The sequence below is a fragment of the Nerophis ophidion genome, linkage group LG16 (genome assembly GCF_033978795.1).
Source record: "Nerophis ophidion isolate RoL-2023_Sa linkage group LG16, RoL_Noph_v1.0, whole genome shotgun sequence".
In the NCBI taxonomy this organism is placed as follows: domain Eukaryota; kingdom Metazoa; phylum Chordata; class Actinopteri; order Syngnathiformes; family Syngnathidae; genus Nerophis; species Nerophis ophidion.
The window spans coordinates 8100974-8125918 of NC_084626.1; the positions used below are offsets into that span (position 1 = coordinate 8100974).

The 24945-nt window shown below is 43.1% G+C and overlaps 1 protein-coding gene across 3 annotated transcripts in view; it reads right to left on the reverse strand.

Annotated features, from left to right (window-relative positions):
• LOC133570037 (sodium-coupled neutral amino acid transporter 3-like) overlaps nt 1-24945 on the reverse strand; it is a 171395-nt gene that overhangs the window by 105988 nt on the left and 40462 nt on the right. Inside the window, exons 2-4 of one of the 3 annotated variants that reach the window (XM_061922670.1) lie at nt 17870-18087; nt 5543-5627; nt 5360-5475 (exon numbers count right to left, since the gene is read on the reverse strand). In XM_061922670.1, the coding sequence (XP_061778654.1) occupies nt 5360-5475; nt 5543-5627; nt 17870-18006 (338 nt within the window). In that variant the 5' untranslated portion in view covers nt 18007-18087. Of the gene's footprint in view, nt 1-5359; nt 5476-5542; nt 5628-7404; nt 7994-17869; nt 18088-24945 lie in introns of those variants that run through there. The other 2 variants (XM_061922671.1, XM_061922672.1) reach the window with 2 other exon arrangements.

The window sequence follows — 24945 nt, forward strand, 5'->3', positions numbered from 1 at the left end:
TGTCCCGGGACCCCGTCCGGGCCCGTAGTCTTCCTTGGGTTCACTGCCCTCAGCTTGCATCTCACCTCATGCTCCTCCTGTATAAGGGTGCAGCTGCTGTGGGTGTTAGGTGGGGGTGTTGTGACGGCTGCAGGTGTTTTTCTCTCGAATCGGTCAAAGAAGCTGTTTAACTTCCCCGCTCAAGAGGCGTCGCCGTCAGCCGAAGGGTTACTGGGTCTAAAGTTGGTCATGTGTTTTATTCCTTTTCATACCTCCTTGGTGTTGTTACTCTGCATGTGGTCTTCCATTTTCCTCCTGTGTTCAGCTATTGCCTCTCTGATGCCTCTCTTCAGGTTGGCTCTGGCAGCACTGTAGAGTGTCTGGTCCTGCGCTTTGAAGGCACTGTCTCTCTCTTTGAGTAAGCCCTGGACTGTTTTTGTCATCCAGGTCTTCCTGTTGGGGTAGACCCGGATGCGCATATCCACTGTGACAGTGTCTATGCAGTGTTTATGTACCCCAGGACCGCTTCAAGTCTGAGTTTTCAAAAACTGACCAGTCTGTTGTATCAAAGCAGTCCTGCAGCTGTTCCATGGCTCCCTACGGACATTTTTTGACCGTTTTGGTTGTGATAAGAGCACTTCTCCTTATTGGTATGTAAGCTGGTAATAGGAGCAGGGACATGTGGTCAGACTTGCCTAATTGGGGAAGTTGTTTGGCTCTATATCCATTTTTTATGTTGGAATAGACTTTGTCCAGTGTGTTAGCTCCCCTTGTAGCACACTTCACATGCTGATGAAGTTTGGGGCGCACTTTTTTCAGGTCGACATGATTAAAGTCCCCCGTTTTGATGTGAACTGCGTCGGGATATTTGTTCTGTTGTGCAGTGATTGTATCGTGCAGCAGAGCTAGTGCCGTGCTAGCGTTAGCATCGGGAGCTATATACACGTTTGTGATCAGGACAGCAGAGTGCTCCCTGGCTAGATGGAAGGGTCGGCATTTAACTGTAATATATTCCAGATCATGGGAACAGTGGCTGTTAACTACCTTTGAATCAGAAGTCCACTTGTTGTTTAGGTAGGTTAGCAATCCACCCCCACGCCGCTTGCCGGTTGACTCTGCGTTTCTGTCCTGTCTGTGTGCTGTATGACCGGTTAGCTCCATGCTAGCGTCTGGGATTGAGGACATTAGCCAGGTTTCCGTAAACAATAGGGCGCAGCTGTCCATCACAGTGTCTTGTGCTACACGGAGCGTCACCTCGTCCATCTTGTCCTCTTCACTACAAGGAGCGAGCGATCTCGCATTAGCCAGGAATAGACTTGGTATCGCCGGTCTGTTTGGGTTCATTTTTAGTCTGGCTAACACGCCGCCCCTACGGCCACAGCGTTTTCGCCTCCGCCTTGCCGGGAACGGCAGCCATGGAGCTCCAGGGCTACAAGCTAGCTCCTCCGGGATGTTGTGTCGGCTTGTAAAATCCCCCGAAATAGCCTGCTCAGACCGCAATCCAAGCTCCAACAAATCGTTTCGGCTGTACATAACTTTCGCCCAGCAAGTTGCTGACTGGGCTAGTAATAAACTATATAAAAACAATAAAAACAATGCACCTAAGGGGAGAGCCTGGGACGCCGCGTCCATGCGCGCCACCATCTTAAAGACTCTCTAAAGACGCCTGCAATGCTATTGGTGTTAAACCAAAAACAAGTAAGAATGGAATAAAGGTAACAAACATATTCTTGCCACTGCCACTGCCAAATTTGGCTGAATATCACAGACAGAAATGAGCACAAAGTGTCAGAGGGACGGAGCGACTGTGCCAAGTGTAGTTCCGTACGTTTAGCTTTTTTACTAGTAAACTAGTAAACACAGAAAATGTTTAATAGCAATATCAAATGTCTGAAATATTACAATTTCATTATTAAAACTCATACAAGGTACACAGATTACATGCGCTTCCATGGCATTGTATTTAAATGTATGCGGGCTCCGCATACATTTAAATACAATGCCATCATAAGGTGTACTGCAAGACTCAATCAAACGCAGAACATCCCAAAACTCTGCGAGCACGGTCGCTAATACGAGTGTCGGCCTGTGCGATATGGATCAAAACTCATTTCCCGATATATTTTAGCGATATAAACATTGACGTAATGAAATATCTCCACCACAATGCCTGATTAGGATCTCAAATACACAAAAACAAGTACCAACAAGTAAAAAAAGTAGGTTTTACATAAAATAAGAAAAAAGAAAAAGTCTTGAAAATAAAATAAGAAAAGTCAAATATAATCTCCAATCTTCTTTAAAAAAAAACATTTAGCTATGCTTAATTATTTAGCCAACAAAAACACAAAAGAACAAATTGTGAAATAAAGTGCCCTGGTTTAAAAGGACATTTTTAAATGTCAGCAGCTACATGAAAATAATTGACCTTTAACAATCGTGTTTTTATAGGTAAACATTATTATAGGACATACACAAAAAGATGTTAGCCAGAAACACCAACCTGCCAACTGCTTCATGATGCTATGTGACAGGCTGTGCTCCGAAAATTACTTTTAAAAAGTCATTAACTATATACACTTCTTACTTTACCAAAAATTTAATTGCATTACTAACAGAATTACTCTTTAATACATGTAATTAATTAGGGAAATTAATTAGTGTTACTTAAAAAAATAAATAAATCAAAACGTTTCAGTGTGTGCGGTGCCTTTTTAAAGGCGGTGGTGCCCGTTGCCGAGTGACATGTGACGTGAGCGAGTTTATTCAGTAGTTTGCGTTTGAGCTGTTTCTTGTTAGCTTAGCAGGCTAGCATCGGCAGCTCTTGTTAATCTTTCACTGGTTTGCGTTACCCCTGCTTTATAAACAGATTACATGCGCTTCCATGGCTGTATGTTCTTGTCAACAAACACGGTATTATTTGAATGGCAAGTATGTCACTTCTATCATTGATTTGTTGTTCAATATTCCCTTGGACCCTCGTAGTTTCTAGCGCGCAGTGCAGTTTGTGTCAAGTGGTGGCGGAAAAAAAACGTTGTCTTTTACCGACAAGTTCCTTCAACTAAGATCTAGTTTCATTCGTGTCAGATCGAGTGTGTGACCTAGAAGGAGCAGCCCCCCTCCTTTGTGCATGTTGCAGGGATGGAGTGGTGGTAATACACACAACTCTGAGCTCAAGTGATTGGTTATGGTTTAATTAAGATGCTTTACAGATGGGCAAACATTTTAGTCAAGTTTTATCAAATTTGGACTTATATATTTTAGGAGCAAAATGCGATCAAAAGGGTTGAAATCTTTTTTATGCACGTTCAAACGTTTTTTTGAGTCACACATGCGAGTAAATGTGTCGTACCCTACAGCACTGAAGTGCCAATGCTTGGAGATGGCGCCCTATCCAACAAAAACAAACAGAATGGTTACATGCAGCTTTCCAAGTCCCACCGTCTCAAACATCACAAAGCAGCTACCTGAGGTCCTGGCTTAACAGCAAAGGATCAAAGAGCTGATTGTGCATCTGGGTGACGTGGATTTTAGAAACTAACAGTCTGAAATCCTGAAGAAAAACATTTTGAGATTGTTGATAACGTGGAAATATCTACACTTATCAGTGGACCTCTTCCAATAAACAACAGGAGGATAAACACATTCAGCCGGCTGCTTCAAAGTCTGTTAGCCCAGTGAACTGCATTTTATTGATAAATTCAATCTCTTCCGGCAAAGAGAGGATCTGTTTCAAAGGAAGGCCCAACACCTGAACAGAGATGGAGAGAGACGACTGACGGATAACCTCTTCCATGCTCTGAGGCATCAAAGTAGGCCTGAACCGGATCCTGTGCTGTAATAGAAGACAGAGAAGGTGAGCAGAAGAAAAACTGCTCAGCAAAGGACTACGCCACGGAAACCACAGCAGCACCTCCAGTATCCTGAATACATGATTCTGATGCAGCGACTCCATAATCATCACCTTCATTAAGACCCTCAGCAGAAACCCGGATCCAACCTGCTGCATGTACACCCTCCACAGATGCTTCACTGTCTTTCTCCTTTCCACCGTCACTCATGAGACCTTCTGACAATCATGAAAGCTTGGTGAAATCAGGGATGGTGCGATCAAGGATTTTTTTAATCAAAAAAATATAGAGCCACTCTTCCTGCTCAGCCTATTCAACTAACCAAAGCTGCCCCAGCATGGTCCCCACCAGTGGTGGTAGCTATTATTCCTGACAGCATCAATGCTGTTGTCTAGGATGCCAAGGGTTTCTGCGCTGATAAACATCACATCAACCAGAGGCCCAATAAGGAAATGCTCTCTTCTCAAACAATAACTACCATCAAAGCACATAGATTAGTTAAGAGACAGACAGTTATATGATCTGATCAAAGAAATTTAATCCACATTCCTTTGAAGAACACAATGAAGAACACAATTAAACAGATTGGCAAATCTAGCCAATCTCAAACACGTAGTACTCAATGTCAGATATTTAAGTAATTAATCACTTTTAATTGATAATTGTATGTCCTCCCACAATCTCGATTTTGTTTTTAACTGAGACATGTCTCAGAAAATGCAGTTCTGATTGAAACATGCACACATAGTTATTTGTTTGAGACACAACAAAACCAGAGGGTTGGGGGTGTTTGTGCCATATTCAGGGAAAATACCCGCACCCATCATCATTTGAGTATATGTCATTCAAAATGGAGATAAAACAATCATCCATACGTTATGTCACTATCTACAAACCACCACAGAATTCAAATTAATTTATTAATGATTTAATGGAATTACTTTCAGTTGTTGACAAGTCGCCACCTCATCGCAGGGCCAACACAGTTAGACAGACAACATTCACACTCACATACACACACTAGGTCTAATTTAGTGTTGCCAATCAACCTATCCCGAGGTCTTTGGAGATGGGAGGGAGCCGAAGTACCCGGAGAGAACCCACGCAGTCACGGGGAGAACATTACCCCGCATACCACCTAAATGCAGCTGAAACAGGCTCCAGCACCCCCGCAACTCCGAAAGGGACAAGCGGTAGGAAATGGATGGATGAAGAAATGTAATGGTTGAAAATGGATGGATGGATGGATGTTTGCACTGACTTTGACGGTTTGATCATCACAGGGGACTTCAATGTGCATGTAGATGTCGCCAATGACAGGCATAACTCATTCCTTGTATGGCAGTTAAGAAAGTTAACTTGTTACTTATATAATAGTTAGTACACTTAATAATGGGTTTGCAAAGGTGACATCCTGTATGAAATACCATGAAAAAAACAATTTCTAGCAAACCAAGCCGTTTCCTGGAATACATTACATTTGTTTGACATTATATATAATATGAAAATAAAGCATGTAACATACTTACAAAAATAAAACAACCCCTGTATTGGCCATGGCGTACGCCAATCCGAGGATTCCACTTCCCATGATTGCGTTGCCCAAGTTGAAGACGGACATCCCAAACGAAGTATTTCCCTCAAACTATAACAAAGTAATAAAATAGTCATAAACAATATTTTGAATATTGAACGTGAGCTTGTGACCTTACATCCGTAAATCTTGTTGTAGTCTTGTCATCTGCACCTGATGAGAATGCCTGACCCTCTGGAAGGTTGGCCTCCATGTTCTCGGTTCTGTTGGGAGTTTATCCAAGAAACATAGAACATGCAATAATAATCATCACTAAAAGTGTCCCCATACATTCTTGTCCTTTCCGATATGCTACTATTATTTTTCTCGAGTATTGGCAATAATCCAACACGATATCAACAGGAATCATACATACTTTTCTTTTATTTTGTAGTGTGGAGTATTAGCCATTAATCTAGTAATTTCAATAATTCATTTAATTAAACTCATGATTCAGTAAATTGAATGATGCGGACACATTTGTTACATGATACTTTAAATACGCTTTTGCCTTGAAGACTTTATATGTCTTAGTAAAATCCAAATATAATTCTACTTGTATTGACATATGTATTGTATTAGACTGCAATAATGTTCAATTATTATTGCTTATTTTTATTCTGTGGACTATTGTGAAGTTAGCTGTTGTGTAGCTGCTAGCTCCTAGTAGCCAAAGCCTAGCATGGTTATACTTTGTAAATGACACTGACTAAAACTGAAGAAAAGGCCAACGATGTATGCTTATTGGAGGATGTTAACTGGGTGTCCAGTTTTTCCCTAGTAAACACGCTGTGGCACTCTCTGTATCGGAAGATTTAGATGCAGTCTGATATAATATTGTTGTTTTGCCAACATGGGACCGATCGGGAATCCTCTAATCGTGATTCTCTGACTTAAATCTGACTTCACTTAGTCACAATACACCAATTAAATATTTGTACACACCTAACATTCTGGGCACTGTTGGTTTCCCTACAAGTATTGCAGATAGGCCGTTAATGCAATGACTGCACCTTTGGAAAATTATACTCAATCACAATATAATAACAAAAAGGATAAATGAAAAAGGATATCATAGGACTGAAGGGAAAATTATACTCAATCACAATATAAAACAAAAAGGATAAATGAAAAAGGATCACTTCGGACTGAAGGACAAGCAGCTAACACATGCTTGAAAATGACTGCCAGACAACGAGGACTTAGGCTTTTAGCTCATGCAATTATGCAGCACTAACTGTTTTTCAGTCATGAGTCCTCTTGGTTTAAGATACTTTACCAGCCAGTTACCACATATTCACCGTAGCGGGGATTATGTCCTACAGCCTGCAGTTATTGGGCAGTTATAATAGTGACCATGGTACATTGTCATGTCTTCAGGAGGCGTCCGTTAAAAGGAGTTCCATTGTCATATCTCTCCGAGACGATGTCTGTGCTACTAGCTGTCTCCCTAGGTCTTCAGTAGTTATTTCCTAGCTTTCGCCTCGCATCTTAGTTTGTTGTATTTGTTTTTTTTTTACCTTTTTCCATGGTGTTCCAGTTTTTGCCACTAACGTTGTTTGTCCTGTTGTATGCTTTGACTTCGATAATAAAGAGAAAGATAAACTGTTTGCTGACTTCCGCCTCTGCAGCTTGAATCTGCACCACGCAACCCTAACAGAAAAGATCCGGCCATTTGAATAGATCCAGTAAAGACAAAATCCTTGAGGTCAGCGTTGCACGACGAGGCGCAACATATAAACCAACAAGAGGACACTCTATGGGCCTACAAGGCCTGTCTGAACATCAGGACGCCATGATTGGCCACCGTCATACCAGTCACTAGAACTTGCGCCTGGGACAAAAGCCTCCCTGCCAATCCTGACCTCCCCAGCCGGACACCCACTGTTATCCTGCCTTGAGCAGTTCTCCAGCGGCAAGTACAATGTGAGACATTTTTACCCAATACGAGCTCCATTATAAAGTACCCTCCTCTGTGTTTATGCATTTGTGATTTCTCACCTGTCAGGTCAAGCGGGTGCCTGAGCCACAGCGGAATAGAATCAACAGACCGTCACCAGCTCCACCTACGCCGCCGCATTCTCCAAGGTGCTGAGACAAATATTTCAGTGGGGACTTTCGGGCAGAGAGGCGGCGAGATCCCTGTTCAAGTTCCGACAAGGCATGCAGTCCACGGGTCGCAGACTACACCATTGAGTTCCGCACCATGGCCACTGACTGTGACTTGGGTTGTACAGCACTCCTGGAACCGTTCTTCCTTGGCTTGCTGATGACATCCGGCATCTTACGATTCCGCTGACCCTTACGACGAACATCGATGACCTCATCGAACTGGCGGTACAAACTGACATTCACCTTCAGGAAGAAAAGAAGGATCGAGGACAGTAGTGTTCCACCTCAAGCAGCCCGCGAGCCCGGATCAACGTGACGGGAGTACTCACTCCAGGCAATGCCTCCCCAACATGGCCGACGGATGAACCAATGGAGCTGCGAGGTAGTCGGCTTTCCACCGCTGAGACACCGTCGCTTCCGCTTTCATCTTTGCCTGTATTCCAGCGCAGCATATCACCTCATCTCTCGCTGCACAACACGACCATCACAAGCTCCGCGGCCGTGAATGCGCCCTCGCTCCCTGGGTGGGTCGCCCACAAGAGGTCGCTGTTCTCCACCATCTGAAACTAACCGCATGCAGCTAAGCTACAAGGTACACTCTCCTGGTCTAGCCAGTACATAAACATTTGTGTACTCATCAACTTTGGAGCTGATGATAATTTTCTAATTAGCATTTATAAAACTGCATGCTATTCTGCTTATTGTACTGTCTCAACCTAAGAAGATATTTTCCCTTGACGGGCGCCTTTTGGCTTGTATAACTGATTAGACTCACTCTCTTAATCTGCGCTCGTCTTGGAATCATTTTGAGGCACTAAGTTTTTCGTGATGCCGTCCCGTTCCGTGCCCATTGTTCTCAGGTTAACCAGGTTGTGTAAGCATAATCCGCACATAGTTGGCCACAATCAGCCATCCTTAATTGGAGTGTTACCTGCCACAGACACTGCCTCTGCTCTGGCCCGGTGTCGCACAGTTCCCCACATACTTACCCTACAGAGGTGAAGATCTGTCTAAGATCCCTGACTGCCTCGCAGATGAATCGATTCATCTGTCAGCCATGTTGAGATGGAACGCCGCTGTCGTCGATCCATATTTTCTTCCTGAAGGGGAATGTCAATTTGTACCCCCAGTTCGATGAGGTCATCGATGCCAGACTATCATGATGTCAAGGCAGTTTTTAGCAAGGACTGTGCACTATCTCCCCCCCCTGCTTCCTCACCGTCCCGAGGATTGTGGCATCGATGTGCTAGCAGGAGCCTTCTGCCATCTGTTTCAGCTTGTTCTGTCTTCAATGACTATACAAACTGGACAGTTGAGCTTTACCCTACTCACAGGGAACTTTATTAATCAGTTGCCATTCAACATACACGGCACACTCCTCTCGGTGCATCACTCTAAAACCTCCGGGTAGGAACAACACACATACAAGCAAATCCTATTGCTACATCCCTTTTCTTTTAAAAAAGAGAGTATTATTTTCAAATATTAAATCCAACAATATTAACTCTTAAGTTGCTACTATACAAACTCAAAATAGTATGCATTTTCAAATTGCTACTTTTTTAAAACATTCATAGTGCAAAACAAATCTTACATTCAGTTTCACAGTGCATACTTTTTTTTTCTTTTAGTTACCACACAATTAGATTTAGCTTATTTTCAGAACATAACCATAGCAGCCTTTACTCATCATACATCAACTTCAGTTCACATTTCTTTCTTTTTTTTTTTTCTCTAAAATCTAAGTACACACAAAGTCATTCAAATTTCTTGGACGCTGTACCACAAGTCCTGACCGTGTAGTGGTTTGTGAGCTCTCGGTGTTTTGAGACACTGGGTCGAGTCTTGTCTCAATTTGTGATTGTTCTGACCTGCCCGGTTGCGTAACCACAGCTTTTCTCAGATGGCGACAATTTCTTCTGAGAACACTGCCTGTGTCAAGCTTCACTGCATAGGATCTGTTACCATGTGGAGTGCTCACTGTAGAACTTTCTCCATAAGGAGTTTGTATCAAAAGGCTGCACTCTCACAACATCACCTGGTTTCAAAGAGTCCATGTCCTTGGCAGTTTGGTTGTAGTATTTTGATTCTGTCTGTCGGTTCTTCACAAGTCCTGACCCATTGTTGGTCACTTTTGGCTCTAGTAGGCTGTCTCCAATTGGTAGAAACGTCCTTGTTCTCCTGCTTAAGAGTCTTTGTGCAGGGCTTGTATCCAAACCTTGGGTTGGGGTGTTGCGATGCTCCAAAATGGCTAGATACGGGTACTGGCCAGCTAGTTTTGCCTTCCTCATCAGTCGTTTGGGCGTTCTAACAGCTGATTCCGCTTTGCCATTACTTTGCGGATAGCCATGAGAGGAAGTTTTGTGCATAAATTCCCATTTGCGACTGAAATTTGCAAACTCTGCAGAACTAAATTAGGGTCCGTTGTCTGAAAAATTAATGTTCGGAATGCCTTGTCGTGCCAAGTGAGCTTTCAGCTTTCGAATGACTGTGCTTGACTTTGTATCTGGCAAGTAGTCCACCTCTCAGAAATTGGAGTAGTAGTCCACAGTCACTAGATACTCTTTGTTGTCAAAGTCTGTTCCCACTTTAGCCCATGGTCTGGTCATGATCTCATGTGGCTGTAGTGTCTCTCTTTGTTGTTTTGTGTCCGTAGAGCGACATGTGTCACATTTAGCAACGTGCTTTTTGATATGGTCGTTCATACCGTGCCAATACACGCAGTCTCTTGCCCTCCTGAGGCATCCCTCTGTTGCCAGGTGAGAAGAGTGGATCCGCTGAGTGATGTCCTTTTGGAGCGAGTATGGAATCACAACTCTCCCCTGAAAACCAGTTCATTTTGGGTGCTCAGTTCATCCTGTAACGAGTAAAAGTTAGTTATTTCAACAGGTACACATTTTTTATCTTTTGGCCACCCTTGTTGGATAGTTTTGATCAATGTTTGTAGTTCTGGATCTGATCCTGTCGCTGTGCGTATATTGTCCATTCTTTCAGCTGAGATTGGCCCATAATCAACCATGATGACACATTCGACCTCCAACTCAGTCTGACTTTTGTTGCTGTTTTGCAGGTAAGCCCTACTCAAAGTGTAAGCGAGTAGCATGTCACGATGTTCAGATCATACATCTGTAGTCTGAGAAGCATGCGTTGCAGTCTTTTAGGAGCGTTTATCAGTGGTTTTTTGATGATAGTCTCTAGAGGCTTGTGGTCCGACTGCACTCTGACTAGACGACTATATGTGTATTGGTGAAACTTTTCCATGCCAAACACGATAGCCAAACATTCTTTTTCAATTTGTGCATAGCCTCTTTCTGTCATCGTCAAAGCACGACTTACATATGCCACTGGTTTATCTCCTTGTGTTAGCGCTGCTCCTAGTCCTGTTTCACTTGCATCGCACTGTAAGGTAAATTCTTGTTCCGGCTGTAGTATTTCAAGACTGGAACTTGTGTTATCTTGTCTTTGATCCTTCTGAGTGCATTTTCCTGCATGTCTGTCCATTCCCATAGACTCTCTTTGTGTGTGAGTTGTCTTAGTATTTCACAATCGTCTGACAGATGCTCATAAAACTTGGATAAATATTTGACTAGTCCTACCAGTCTCTGAACACCTTTCACATTTGTCGGTGCAGGCATTTCAGTGACGGCACGCACTTTCTCTGGGTCAACTTTGAGTCTTTCCGCCGTGAGCAGATGACAATATAGGAGACTTCCTGTTTCTTGAGCTTGAATTTGTCCGCGTTCAGATTGATATTTCTTTCTCTGCACCTTTCTAGAAAAAGTCTCAAGTTCTTGTCATGGTTCTTGACTGCATCCTCTTTCGTGCTTCCTTCTCCTGTAATCAGGATGTCATCTGCGATGATGTAGTTGCCTGGCAAGTTCTCCAACGCCTGTGTTAGTTTACGTTGAAACACTTCAGGCGCTGGACTGATGCCCATTGGCATTCTCAGCCACCGAAATCGACCAAAAGGAGTTGCAAATGTCGTCAGATAGGTCGACTCTCCATCTAGTTTAACGTGCCAGAAACCGTGCTTCACATCACACACAGTGAAAACTTTTGCTTTTGCTAGGTCTGGTAAAATGTCATCTATTGCTGGAAGTGGAAAATGGCTTCTCTTCAGAGCTTTGTTGAGTGGTCTTGGGTCGATACAAATTCTGGGCCTGCCATTGGGTTTCTGTACCGACACCATGCCACGGATCCATTCGGTGCTTCTTTCCACTGGTGCGATTATCTTTCTGTCTACAAGACTTGTGATTTCCTCTTTAAGTGGTTTCATCATTGCCACTGGAACTCTTCATTTTGGAAATCGACAGTTATGTCGATTTCCAGTTTATATTCACCTTGTAAGCAGCCGTCGCCTGTAAACACGTCGTGAAACTCAGTCTTTATGTTGTCCAGCTGCCAAGTGTCTCCAGTCACCGGCTCTTTTGTCACAATACTATCCAGTGCATAAATGTTGTCGTATTGGATCTGAATGAGTTTCATTGCTTCACTTGCGCTGCGGCCAAGATGTGCAGTTTTACAGTCTGCTCCAACAACTTGAAACTCAACTTTGTACTTTTTCAGATTTCTTGGATTTGTCATCTTAACTTTGCATTTTCCTAACGGACACAACTTAGACTTATTGTACATTACCAACACCTTGTCAGTGTGCTCCAATTTCACATCTGGATTCACCAGGTTGATTGGAATGACGTTGCAAGTTGCTCTGCAGTCAATCTGGAAGTTCACAATGTTTTCCTTAATCTTCATCCCAGCAAACAGTTGCTCTGTTTTGCCGTTTTGTTTCTCTATTTGGTTCACTTCTGCTGCTTTTGTTGTTACTGCTGTGACTGTCATTATCTCTTCACATGAATCTGAATTAGTCTCTGCTATTGTGTGAACTTTTTTCTTGTAGTATTCTTTCATACCTGTACTGCTTCTGCATGCCACTGCAAAATGATTGTCCTTGCCACATTTCTTACATTTTTTTCCAAAAGCTGGGCACTTTTGCTTTAGCCTTTCGTATGTTTTTCCACAGTATTTGCAATGTATTTCATTTTTTTTTACTTTTCTTGTGGCATGTTTCACTGCATTTACATCCTCTGCACCATGTCCTTCTATTGCTTTGCTGTACTCACGTGAAATCTCCATTGACTTGCAAATTAGTAAAAATTTGTCCAAATCCAACTTGTCCTCTCTGAGTAGTCTTTCTCTCCAACTTGAGCTGTGCGTGCCGCAAACAATCCAGTCTCTAATTAGTGAATCTTTTAATTGCCCAAAGTTGCAGGAACTTGCCAGCGATCTCAAGTCGGTAACATACGTGTCGATTGCTTCTCCCGCAGCTTGGTTACCTGCAAAAAATCTGTATCTTTCCACGGTTTTGTTCATTTTGGGGTTGCAATGTCCATCTAGCTTAGTGATCAAACTGGAAACAGTCACTCTTATGTCTGAGCCCATTAGCGTTCCACATAGCTCTCTGCCACGTTCTTCAATGAGGTAGTAAAAAAGTTTTACCCACGCTGTTTCTTCTGCATCCTCCATTGCTAGCGTGATATACAGCATAAATTCTTCTTTCCAGGTCTTCCATGACTTGGCAATATTTACAGAGTCCATACACCATGGTTGAGGGGGTTTTAATCCATCCATCCTCGTACCTCTTGAGCATGTATTTCTTTCCTGCTCAGTGGTCATGTCACGTAGCTCACTGTTATGCTAACAGCACTTAGCTTCCTTTAGCTTCAATCGAAAAAAGAATCTCCGTTTTCCGTTAAATGCACTGTCCTCACCGTTAAACGATCCGCTGCCACCATGTTTCAGCTTGTTCTGTCTTCAATGACAATACAAACTGGACGGTTGAGCTTTACCCTACTCACAGGGAACTTTATTCAACAGTTGCCATTCAACATACACGGCACACTCCTCTCGGTGCATCACTCTAAAACCTCCGGGTAGGAACAACACACATACAAGCAATTCCTATTGCTACACCATCCTCCTGAATGTACAAAGTATCTAACACTGGACTCAAGTCATTAGAGAATGATATAGGCAGGTCATTAGCTTCAGGCCTGATTCAACCTTCAACATCTCCGGTAGCAGCGTGTTTTTTCTTTGAAAGAAAGAAGGACGAGTCACTGTGTATTGATTACCGTGCATTAAATCAAATAACCATCAAGAATAAGTAGCCTCTTCTCCTCTTACATTCCGCAATCACTCCCTTGCAGTCGGCAACATTTCTTTACTAAACTTGACCTCCAGATCGCAGATTACCTTGTATCCATCCGTGACAGGGATGAGTAGAAAACAGTGTTCAATACCCCCGCGGCCATTTTCCAGCGTCTTGCCAACGACATTTTTCGCAACATGATCGGTCAAGTCCTTCTCGTTTACCTCGATGACATTCTGATCTATTCCACTACCTTGGACGAATATATCCTGCAGATACGGTTAGTACTCCAACGATTACTAGAGAATACATTTTTCGTCAAAGCCAAGAAGTGTTCATTTCATTCAATGGCGATCCCTGTTTTGGGACTTACAGATGGCGGTGGTCAACCAGGCTCCTCTTGTGTCCAGGAAGCTCTTTTAGAGTTTTCTGGGATTTGCCCATTTTTAACTTTGCTTCATTTGAAATTGTAGTCTAGCTGCGGAACCTCTTTTTACGCTTAACTCCACAAAGGATCCATTTGTCTGGTCGTCCAATGCCCATTCCGTTTTTTCTACTTTCAATAGATTGTTTACTTTTGCCCCTGAACTTGATCACCCTGACCGTTCGCTCCAGTTTTTTGTAGATGTTGACGCCTCTGACAAAGGCGTGGGGCCGTCCTTTCCCAGCGCTCCACCACAGACCATAGGTACCACCCCTGCGATGTGCTCTCATGTTTCCTGACCCCTGCGGAACAGCATTACGACTTCGGCAACGTCTGGCTGTTGTCCTGGCTCTTCAGGAATGGAGGCATTGGATGGAAGGGGCAGAGTTACCTTTCAATATATACAATGACCATAACAACATGGCGTACCTACGCACCGCCCAGAGACTAAAACCCTGTCAGGCCAGGTGGCCTCTCTTCTTTACTTGTTTCAACTAGGGCTGTCAATGTTAATGTGTTAATAAAAACAAATTAGTAAAAACTAATTATTGGGTTATCAAATATGTATGAAGATTAATCACTTCCAGGTTAAGACTTAACCCGGAGGATAGGCGCATTTGTCACAGTCTGTGATTACTATGAGAGGCGGCCAATTTCGCTTCAAAACAGAACTTTGGATAAAACTAAGGTAACTTGTTGGTATTGCAGCAACAAACGTTCGTATCATCGGCGCACATCAAGTTTGAAATGCCATCTTAAAGTGAAACAAGTACTAGAGGATGGCGCCGTCAGCATTGCCAATGCTCTTGGCAAATCTTTTGTAAACAGCCACTTACGAAAACATTTCCAATTTTCCTGGTGATATTGGAGACTTTTTTGTGTCTTGGAGACTGAGGTGAAAGCAAGCAGCAGTCTCAGTCCTTAACGATCGGTGCTGCATGCCGGTCACCTGCTGCTGCTATGCTTGCGCTAATAGCTACATGCTAGCATGAATGCTAACTATTTTGACAACAAGCAGAGGAGAATGCTAAGTTGGCAAAGTTTACCGGTTCAATGTTGTCAACAAAAGTACCACAGTTAGATGTCCGCGTGTAGGACATCTAACATTTGTAAAGACCAAGTCTTGCAGGAAGATGTAAATTGTATCACCACAGCTGATCTGTTGTACAATATTGGACAGGAACAATTACAGCAAGAATAAACCAACTGTGCTACACAAAAAAAAGCATCAACTTTCTTTTACTGACTAAATGGGAATTTATTTTGCTTTCTGGAAAACATTTGACATCTAAAAGTAATGCCAAGGAGCTGGGGTCGTTGTACAAAAAAACAGATCAGCATTTTTATCTGAAAAAGGTAAACAATCTTGCTTCAACAACTGTATAAACTAAAGAAGAGTATATGGTGCACTGTTAAGTTGTCTATGAGTATGTTTACTACATTAAGTATTAGTAACTGTACTTTGTTTGCTATATTATTGCAAATTGCAAAGACTTTCAAAATTGCACATAATTCCTACTACACTTACTGCCACCATGTTTTGAGCAAGCCAAAGACTTGCAGTTCGATAAACATTTGAAAAACATTCCTGTATGATATTCTGAATACCAAATTGCATTTGGATAAAAATATTAGAGTATTTTCCTAAGCATTTTTTACTGCAAGCAAATAACAAACTGTGAACAATAGAGATTATTCACAAGTTTAAAGTGTGATTAATTTGATTTTAAAGAGTAATCACTTGACAGCACTAGTTTCAGCTTTGTTACCACTTTCCGTCCTGGGTCTTAAAATGCAAATGCATTGTCCCACCTCTATTCCCCCCATTGGAGGAGACATCTGTAGAGCCGATATTCCCACAGCCCCACAACATAGGTCTGCAGTAGGACATCCAAAAGCAGGTCACGAAGGCTCTCAAGTCGGAACCATCTCCTAAGGGCAGTCCTCAAGGCTGCCCATTCGTGGCTCCTCGTCTTCACTCCAGCGTTTTGGACTGGACACATGGGTCCAAGATCACTTGTCATCCAGGCATGAACTGCACCGTGTTTGTCCTCGGTGGCCTACTCTTCAGGTGGTCGTTGAGGATTTTGTGGCAGTATGTCGGGTTTGTGCGTGGAAAAAAGGCGGTCCATCAGGTCCCGTCTGGACTTTTACTTCCACAGCCAAAACCATCCCGCCCGTGGTCCCACATTGCCTTGAATTTTGCACCGGGGTTACCCCCGTCCGAGGGCAATGACGCTATTCTGACTGTTGTGGACCTTTTTTCAAAGCTGACCTAATTCGTAGCCATACCCAAACTGCTTGCAGCCCTGGAGACAACCCAAATTACTGTGCTCCATGTGTTCCGCCTCCATGGCATCTCTACTAATGTGGTATCAGATAGAAGCCCCCAGTTTTCCTTGTATAAGGCTTTCTGCAGACCTTGGGCGCATCCCCAAGTCTGTCCTCCTGGTATCATCCTCAGCGCAATGGGCAGACAGAGGGTACAATCGACCTTGAGGCAGCCATTCAATGTGTGTGCCTATTACAACCCCCGACTTGGTCTGAGAACCCTCCTTGGATTGAATATGCCCACAATTCCCTCATTAGCTTTGCCACTGTTCTATAAACTTTCCAAGTAGATTATGGTTTCCAGCCCCCAATTATCCTCCGATTAAAACTGCCTCATATGCACGCCAAGCACTGTGCAACACAAGTTGACTAAAACATTGGTAAGGAACCAGTGGCTAGCCAAACTCCATCGCACACACACACACCACACTACAAGTTGGGACAAAAAATGTGGTTATCCTCCCATCACTCCAAAAAGCTGGCTCCCAGATTTTTTTTGTCCTTTCCCGAACATTAGGATTATCAACAGCGCTGCAGTTCCTGAATCCCTCAAATCTAATCCAGTTTTCCATGTTTCCCGCATTAACTCCAGCCCGCTCAATCCACCTGAGGTACCTGCACTTTCTCCCAGGCTGGTCGATGGTCGCCCCACCTTTACGGTCAATATGATCTTGGACATAAAAAGAAGGGGCAGGGGTCTCCAGTATCTGGTGGATTGGGAGGTACACGGTCCCGAGGAGAACTCCTGGATCGCTACAGCCCTCATTATTGATCCCCCCATCTGCTTAATGATTTTTATCATCGTTTAGTAGACATGGCAGGTAAGCCACCAGGAGGCGACCATTGAAAAGGGGGAGTACAGATACATTGTCCTATCACAGTGTTATATTGCGTGTTCTTGCATCTGGCTCTCACTCTCTCACGCCACAGTGTTGCATGCTGCAGGCTCGAGGTCTCAGAGACACCTGACCCCAATTAGTGGGCCACTATTTAACTGATCATATTCAGCTGTGTGTCGCTGGACCTTTTGTTTGCCATGCTGTCCTTGCCACACTCAACGCTCCTCCTAGACGATTTCTGTGCTACTGTCTGGCTCTCCAGGTCTGCACTAGTTATTTCTTAACATCATAATTTGTTGTATTTGTTTAGTTTTTTTACCTTGATCTACGGTGTGCTAGTTTTTGCCAACATCAGTTTTTGTCGGACCCTGTTGTATGCGTTGATCTCGACAATAAAGAGGAAGATAAACTGTTTCCTAGTGTCTGCCTCACCGTCCTGCAGCCGAACCACACAACCCTACCAGACCAGGCTACAGGGATGATGACATAATTAGCACACTCATACACAAATAAACTGACAATATTTTGACACTGATGTATTACTTGGCTCTGTGAAAACATGTTCAAACTTTTTGGAGCGATAATAAAAACTGAATGTTTGAGCGTACTCACTTTGGTTCATCTTCCACGGGTGATGTTTTGTCCGGAGCAGTGATCTCATCTTCTGCCTCGTGACCTTTGCCATTAGGAATAGCATTCATCACAGCATGGGCACTTTCCGCAGTCTCGGCAGGTTTGTTTTGACTCATGTCTTCTCTGCTACCTCAATTTGGATGCAAAGGACTCAGTTGTAGTTGAGAGAATAAACTTCTTATTTTCCAATAATGGATCTGGGGAAGGAAAGACAGAAATATTGGTAAATTCTATTAAGTCATTAAAGTTACTGATCTTTGAAAAAAAAAACTATTATAATATAATTAAAATTTAATAATAATACTAAAAATATTTAATTAAAATAAAAGTGCCAATGATTGTCACACACACACTAGTAGAAATTATCCTCATTCCCACAGTGAGCAGTAGTAGTGGCCGCACCTGGGAATCATTGGGTGATTTAACCCCCAATTTCAATTGGGGGTTAAATGGTTGGGGCGGACACTCAAAGGGATAAACTCAAAGTTGGACATAACACAGTCATTTGGGTTCACAAAATACCGATCACGGTATTGTGGAGTCTGCATTAAAGAGAAATCCTTGTTTTTCACCCTTTTCTTTTTTAAAACGTTATGCGCTGTGGCTCGGCTGCCTAAACCTACTCGTTGGATAGTCACCGCATGACGAGACGTGAAAATAGGACTGTGCTCCCGCATCAGAGAATGGAGCAGGCACTATCCACCATTACGTTTGGACATCACTGGGTCAATATTTTGTTGTTCTTTTTTTTTTTTACGATTCCTTCTTTTTGGAGCTTTCATAAAGGTTTACTGTGTAAGTTTGTAAATACGCAATAATATGGGGAAAAACAACAAGATTGACTCCGGTGGAAAAAAAACTGCCAAAAAATTTGGGGTCCATGGCACGTTATATCATACTTTGAGTGTAGATGTTTTGTCAGATCCCAATCATAATTGACAGATCAACTGACAAGTCTTGGAACAGCGGAAGGACAGAATTTCTTAAGTGTGACACACTCCAAGGAGTCCTGTAGTGCTGTTTTACGGGGTTTCAAACGGCTGACATGCTTCTACTGGAGGCTGCACACCAAAGCCCCCCAGTTGGCTTCCACTGAATGAACCCTTTTGTTGTGTTGCATAGGCACTACTGAAGGCTGTAATATAAGGCACTCTGGGTGCCACGCACACTGACGCTTTAGGGATATAAAGAGGAGAACCAGCTTGGACCAGCTACCAACCAGTTACAGGGGTCTCATTTTTTTTCTTTTTGCTTGACACTTTTATATTCGTTTTCTTGTTTAGAGAGGACGGTTCAACGTAGCAACAATGAGCGGGTTTTCTGTAGCACCATTCCTGGCAACCACTCTGCTGTCCTCGCTACCCACTCTGCAGGGTTCTTCCGCTCCACAGCCTTTACTTGAACATATCTTTTTGTGACATTAACACAACCGAGAGAATGTGAGGTGAAGACTGCATTTGTAATTCCTGTGAAGCTGTCCTACCAACTGCGTTGCTGCTAGCTGCGTTGCACAGCCAGGCCCCTTCGTGTCTCTTGCTAAACCTAGGCAACATGGTCGAGCAGCAAAACACAGTACACAATGGCACATGTTGTGGGGTTTCCTGGGAACAGGTTGGGTAACAGTGGTACTATTGTGCCAGACTTCATTATACCGCCAGAGGCCCCGTTTTGGCTGTAGTTTGCTGGGTCACTCGAAAGACTGCAGAAAAAAAGTTTTTTTTTTCTAATTGGCTTCAGCAAATGCAACAGTCCAGCAGAGTTGCTGACGGCAGCGATGGCCTTTCACATGGGACAAATCACTGCACATAACCACACTGCCACTCACGGGGTCTACAAATCTCAAGAAGAGGAGGAGAGGCCGTTCAAAGACAATAGTCCAGGGGCTGTCTGGCTACTAGGGTGTCACCTAAATGGTCTCCAGCGACAGAGCTGAAACTAGAACGCTGATTGGTGAGAGTCATAGCTCCTACCCTCATTGTGAGCCGTACCAAGCAGGGGATGCCAAACTTTCAATTGCGATTGGCCATTAGATCTTGGGGAATTTAAAGCTTTGATTTTTATTCTCTTACTTCAATTGATCAGTGACGCAGTGTAAGTATTAAGAAAATTAAATAAATTATCATATCCTTTACTGGAGAGTAACCGACAGCCAGGTAAGCATGCACACATTTTCAATAGGTTTGAGAAAAAGAATTGCAATACATTGCAATACTTTTTGTAATATGTAATATTGTCTTCTAATTTTCAAACATCAATGTTTTTTTTAATTATAAAATCATTTAAAATATATATTTTGGCATGTCACAATTTGGCAATATAATATCTGGGGATGTAATAATATCAACATTTCATACCATGACCACAATTATCACGGTTTCAATATAATTGCGGTATTGATGTATGTGCTCAAAAGTACACACTGAAATATTTTGTCCAAATATTTTTTTAAATAAGTATATAAACACACAGATAGAAAAAACACTATTACACTGTTAGTGCGTCTGCCTCACAATACGAAGGTCCTGAATAGTTCTGGGTTCAATCCCGGGCTCGGGATATTTCTGTGTGGAGTTTGCCTGTCCTCCCCGTGACTGCCAGGGCTTCCTCCCACCTCCAAAGACATGCACCTGGGGATAGGTTGATTGGCAACACTAAATTGGCCCTGGTGTGTGAATGTGAGTGTGAATGTTGTCTGTCTATCTGTGTTGGACCTGTGATGAGATGGCGACTTGTCCAGGGTGTACACCGCCTTCCGCCCGATTGTAGCTGAGATAGGCACCAGCGCCCCCCGAAATCCCAAAGCGGTAGAAAATGGATGGATGGATGGATGTATTTATTGTGCTTCACTGAGAGTGTTTTAGTCTTAATATTTTGTTATCTGATTTAATGGTTTAGCTTTTATTGTTTTAATTATTGCTTTGAACTGTAGCACTTTAATCCATCCATTTTCTACCGCTTGTCCCTTTCGAGGTCGCGGGGGGTGCTGGAGCCTATTTCAGCTGCATTCGGGCAGAAGGCGGTGTACACCTTGGACAAGTTGCCATCTCATCGCTTTAAGATGTATTCAAATGATAAGTGCCTAACAAATAAAATCTATTAATAATATGGCGTTGTAGCGTCCTACTCTGTTCAGCGGTCCTAAAACGCACCATAAAAATACCTCTGTCTCGTATTCCTCTGGGTATAGAACAATCACTGTTTTAAGAGTGCACAGCTTGTATGTTCAATGTGCATGATTGGATAGTTTAATTGCTCAGAGAGTAATGTGTTTTAATAAATTTATTTTGGGGGATGTTGTTTTTTTAACGGGGAAATACTTTCAATCAATCAATCAATCAATGTTTATTTATACAGCCCTACATCACAAGTGTCTCAATGGGCTGCACAAACCCCAACGACATTCTCAATAGAGCCCACATAAGGGCAAGGAAAAACTCACCCCAGTGGGAATTGTCGACAATGATGATGACTATGAGAAACCTTGAAGGCAGTGGATGTCGAGCGGATCTAACATGATATTGCGAAAGTCCAATCCATAGTGGTTCTAATATAACCGTGAGAATTCAGACCAAAGTGGATCCAATATAGTAGCAAGAGTCCCGTCCAAAGTGGAGCCAGCAGGAAACCATCCCAAGCGGAGAAAGATCAGCAGTGCAGAGATGTCCCCAATCGATACACAGGCGAGTGATCCATCCTGGGTCCCGACTTTGGACAGCCAGTACTTCATCCATGGCCACTGGATCGGACCCCCTCCACAAGGGAGGGGGGGACATAGGAGACAAAGAAAAGAAACGGCAGATCAACTGGTCTAAAAAGGAGGTCTATTTAAAGACTAGAGTATACAAATGAGTATACTGAGGTAGCATCTCGAACTGTTACCAGGAGGGCATTACAGAGTTCTGGAACCTGAATGGAAAACGCTCTGTAGCCCGCAGACTTTTTTGGGCTCTGGGAATCACTAATAAGCCAGAGTCCTTTGAACACAGATTTCTGGCCCGGACATATGGTACAATACAATTGGCAAGATAGGCTGGAGCTAGACCGTGTAGTGTTTTACACGTAAGTAGTAAAACCTTAAAGTCACATCTTAAGTGCACAGGAAGCCAGTGCAGGTGAGCCAGTGTAGGCGTAATATGATCAAACGTTCTTGTTCTTGTCAAAAGTCTAGCAGCCGCATTTTGTACCAACTGTAATCGTTTAATGCTGGACATGGGGAGACCTAAAAATATTACGTTGCAGTAATTGAGACGAGACGTAACAAACGCATGGATAATGATCTCAGCGTCGTTAGTGGACAAAATGGAGCGAATTTTAGCGATATTACGGAGATGAAAAAAGGCCGTTTTAGTAACATTCTTAATGTGTGACTCAAACGAGAGAGTTGGGTCGAAGATAATACCCAGATTCTTTATCGAGTCCCCTTTTTTAATTGTTTGGTTGTCAAATGTTAAAGTTGTATTATTAAATAGAGGTCGGTGTGTAGCAGGACTGATAATCAGCATTTCCTTTTTTTTTGGCGTTGAGTTGCAAAAAGTTGGCGGACATCCATCCATCCCATCCATTTCATATCGCTTATTCCCTTTAGGGTTGCGGGGGGCGCTGGTGCCTGTCCCAGCTACAATCGAGCGGAAGGCGGGGTACACCCTGGACAAGTCGCCACCTCATTGCAGGGCCAACACAGATAGACAGACATCGTTCACACTCAAATTCACACACTAGGGCCAATTTAGTGTTGCCAATCAACCTATCCCCAGGTGCATGTCTTTGGAGGTGGGAGGAAGCCGGACTACCCAGAGGGAACCCACGCATTCACAGAGAGGACATGCAAACTCCACACAGAAAGATCTCGAGCCCGGGATTGAACCCTGACTACTCAGGACCTTCGTATTGTCAGGCAGACGCACTAACCCCTCTACCACCCAGAAGCCCTGGCGGACATCCATTGTTTAATTTCATTAAGACACGCTCCAGCTAACTACAATCCGGCGGCGTGTTGGTCAGCTTTAGGGGCATGTAGAGTTGGGTGTCATCAGCATAACAGTGAAAGCTAACACCGTATTTGCGTATGATGTCGCCTAGTGGCAGCATGTAAATGCTGAAGACTGGAAGGCCAAGGACCGAACCCTAGGGAACTCCACACGTTACCTTAACATAGTCCGAGGTCACATTGTTATGGGAAACGCACTGTATCTTGTCAGTAAGATAAGAGTTAAACCAAGACAGGGCTAAGTCTGACATACCAATTCGTGTTTTGATACGCTCTAATAAAATATTATGATCGACGGTATCGAAAGCAGCACTAAGATCAAGGAGCAGCAACATAGATAACGCATCAGAATCTATCGTTAGCAATAGATCATTAGTCATTTTTGCGAGGGCTGTCTCCGTAGAGTGATTTGCCCTGAAACCGGATTGAAAGGTTTCACATAGATTGTTAGATGCTAAGTGTTCATTTAGCTGCTCTGCAACAATTTTTTCGAGGATTTTTGAAATAAATGGAAGGTGATACACCGGTCGGTAGTTTAATATGAGGTCCGGATCGAGGTTAGGTCTTTTAAGGAGAGGATGAATAACCGCTTTTTTGAATGCTAAGGGAACAGTGCCAGAGGAAAGTGATACACTTATAATATTTAGCACTGATGGACTTAATAATACAAAGGGCTCCTTGATAAGTTTCCCAGGAAGTGGGTCAAGTAAGCATGTTGGTTTTTTTTATTCCATTTACACGTTGTAACAAATCTTCAAATGTTATTTCATCAAAACGAGAGAAACTATTTTGGAGGGCAGTATCCGCCGTATATACAGTTGTATCTGTGTTAATAGAACCCAGTTGTAGCTGGGACGCATTGTCTTTTATCTCCTTTATTTTCTTTTTTTCTTTTTTTTTAATCCCCTTTCTTATGAGTTCAATTTTCTTATGAAAGAAATTCCTAAAGTCCTACTGGAAGGAGTCCCTTGTTGGGTTAGCAATGCTACTGTACTAAACAAAAATTTAGGATCGTTTTTATTAAGGCGGATGAGATTTGAGTAATATTTAGCCTTAGCTAAGGTAAGCATGCGTTTATATTAAACTATCACTCAATGCTTGATGGTAAACCTCAAGTTTAGTCATGCGCCATTTGCGTTCCAGCTTTCTACATGATAATTTATGAGCTCTAATTTCTTCTCTAAACTATGGAGTACGCCTTTTTGGAGCCTTTTTTAACTTCAGCGGTGCTATACTATCAATGGTTTCGCGCAAGGCGTAGTTAAATCAGAATCAGAATCCGAAATACTTCATTAATCTCCGAGGGGAAATAAATATTACAATCCCATTCAAGAGCAGACAAACATTACAGGGAGCTAACTTCCGGCGCCCCTTACAAAAAAAAGGTAAGAAACAGGTAAACGTTGGTGGGGTGGAGAAAAAAAAATTCAGTCTAAGTCTGGGCCCCTGCAGAGTACGTACAGACTGAGGCCAATGGAAAAAACCTCATAGCCATAGCACACATTAACATGTGTGTATGAGGGAAACATCAAAGGTTACAAAGGACACTAAAGACATTAAAGGATCATAGCTGATGCAACCAGCCATTTCTACAAACAGCAAAAAAAACAAAATAAATTAAAAACATTTAAAAAACATATACACTGTGGTGGCCTCTGCGGTGTTCCACACCATCATCTGCTGGTGTTGGGGGAGCATGTTCAGAGACAAGAGCAACCAAGAGAGCCGACTCCACTGTCGGCCGCCCACTAACTCTCGGCCAGTGTCCAGTCTGCATGGATGAGCGAGGATGCGTCTAAGGAGACCGAAATGTCCGGTACACACTCATTCAGCCAAGAAACCGTGAAGCCCGACCATCCTGGCGCTCAGCGCTAGCTCCGCAGCCCTGTCTTTTCATCCGCATCTCCTCCAGTCTCTCCAAACGCACTCTGGTGTGGCAGAGACCCAGCAGCTGGTCTCCATGGCCAAAAGGCTCCCAAGAGCCAGATACAGATGGATATCTCTTTTTAATGTTAGCATTTAACCAAGCGAGCTGGCGCCAGTTAGTCTGTTAGTTTATCAAAGTGCA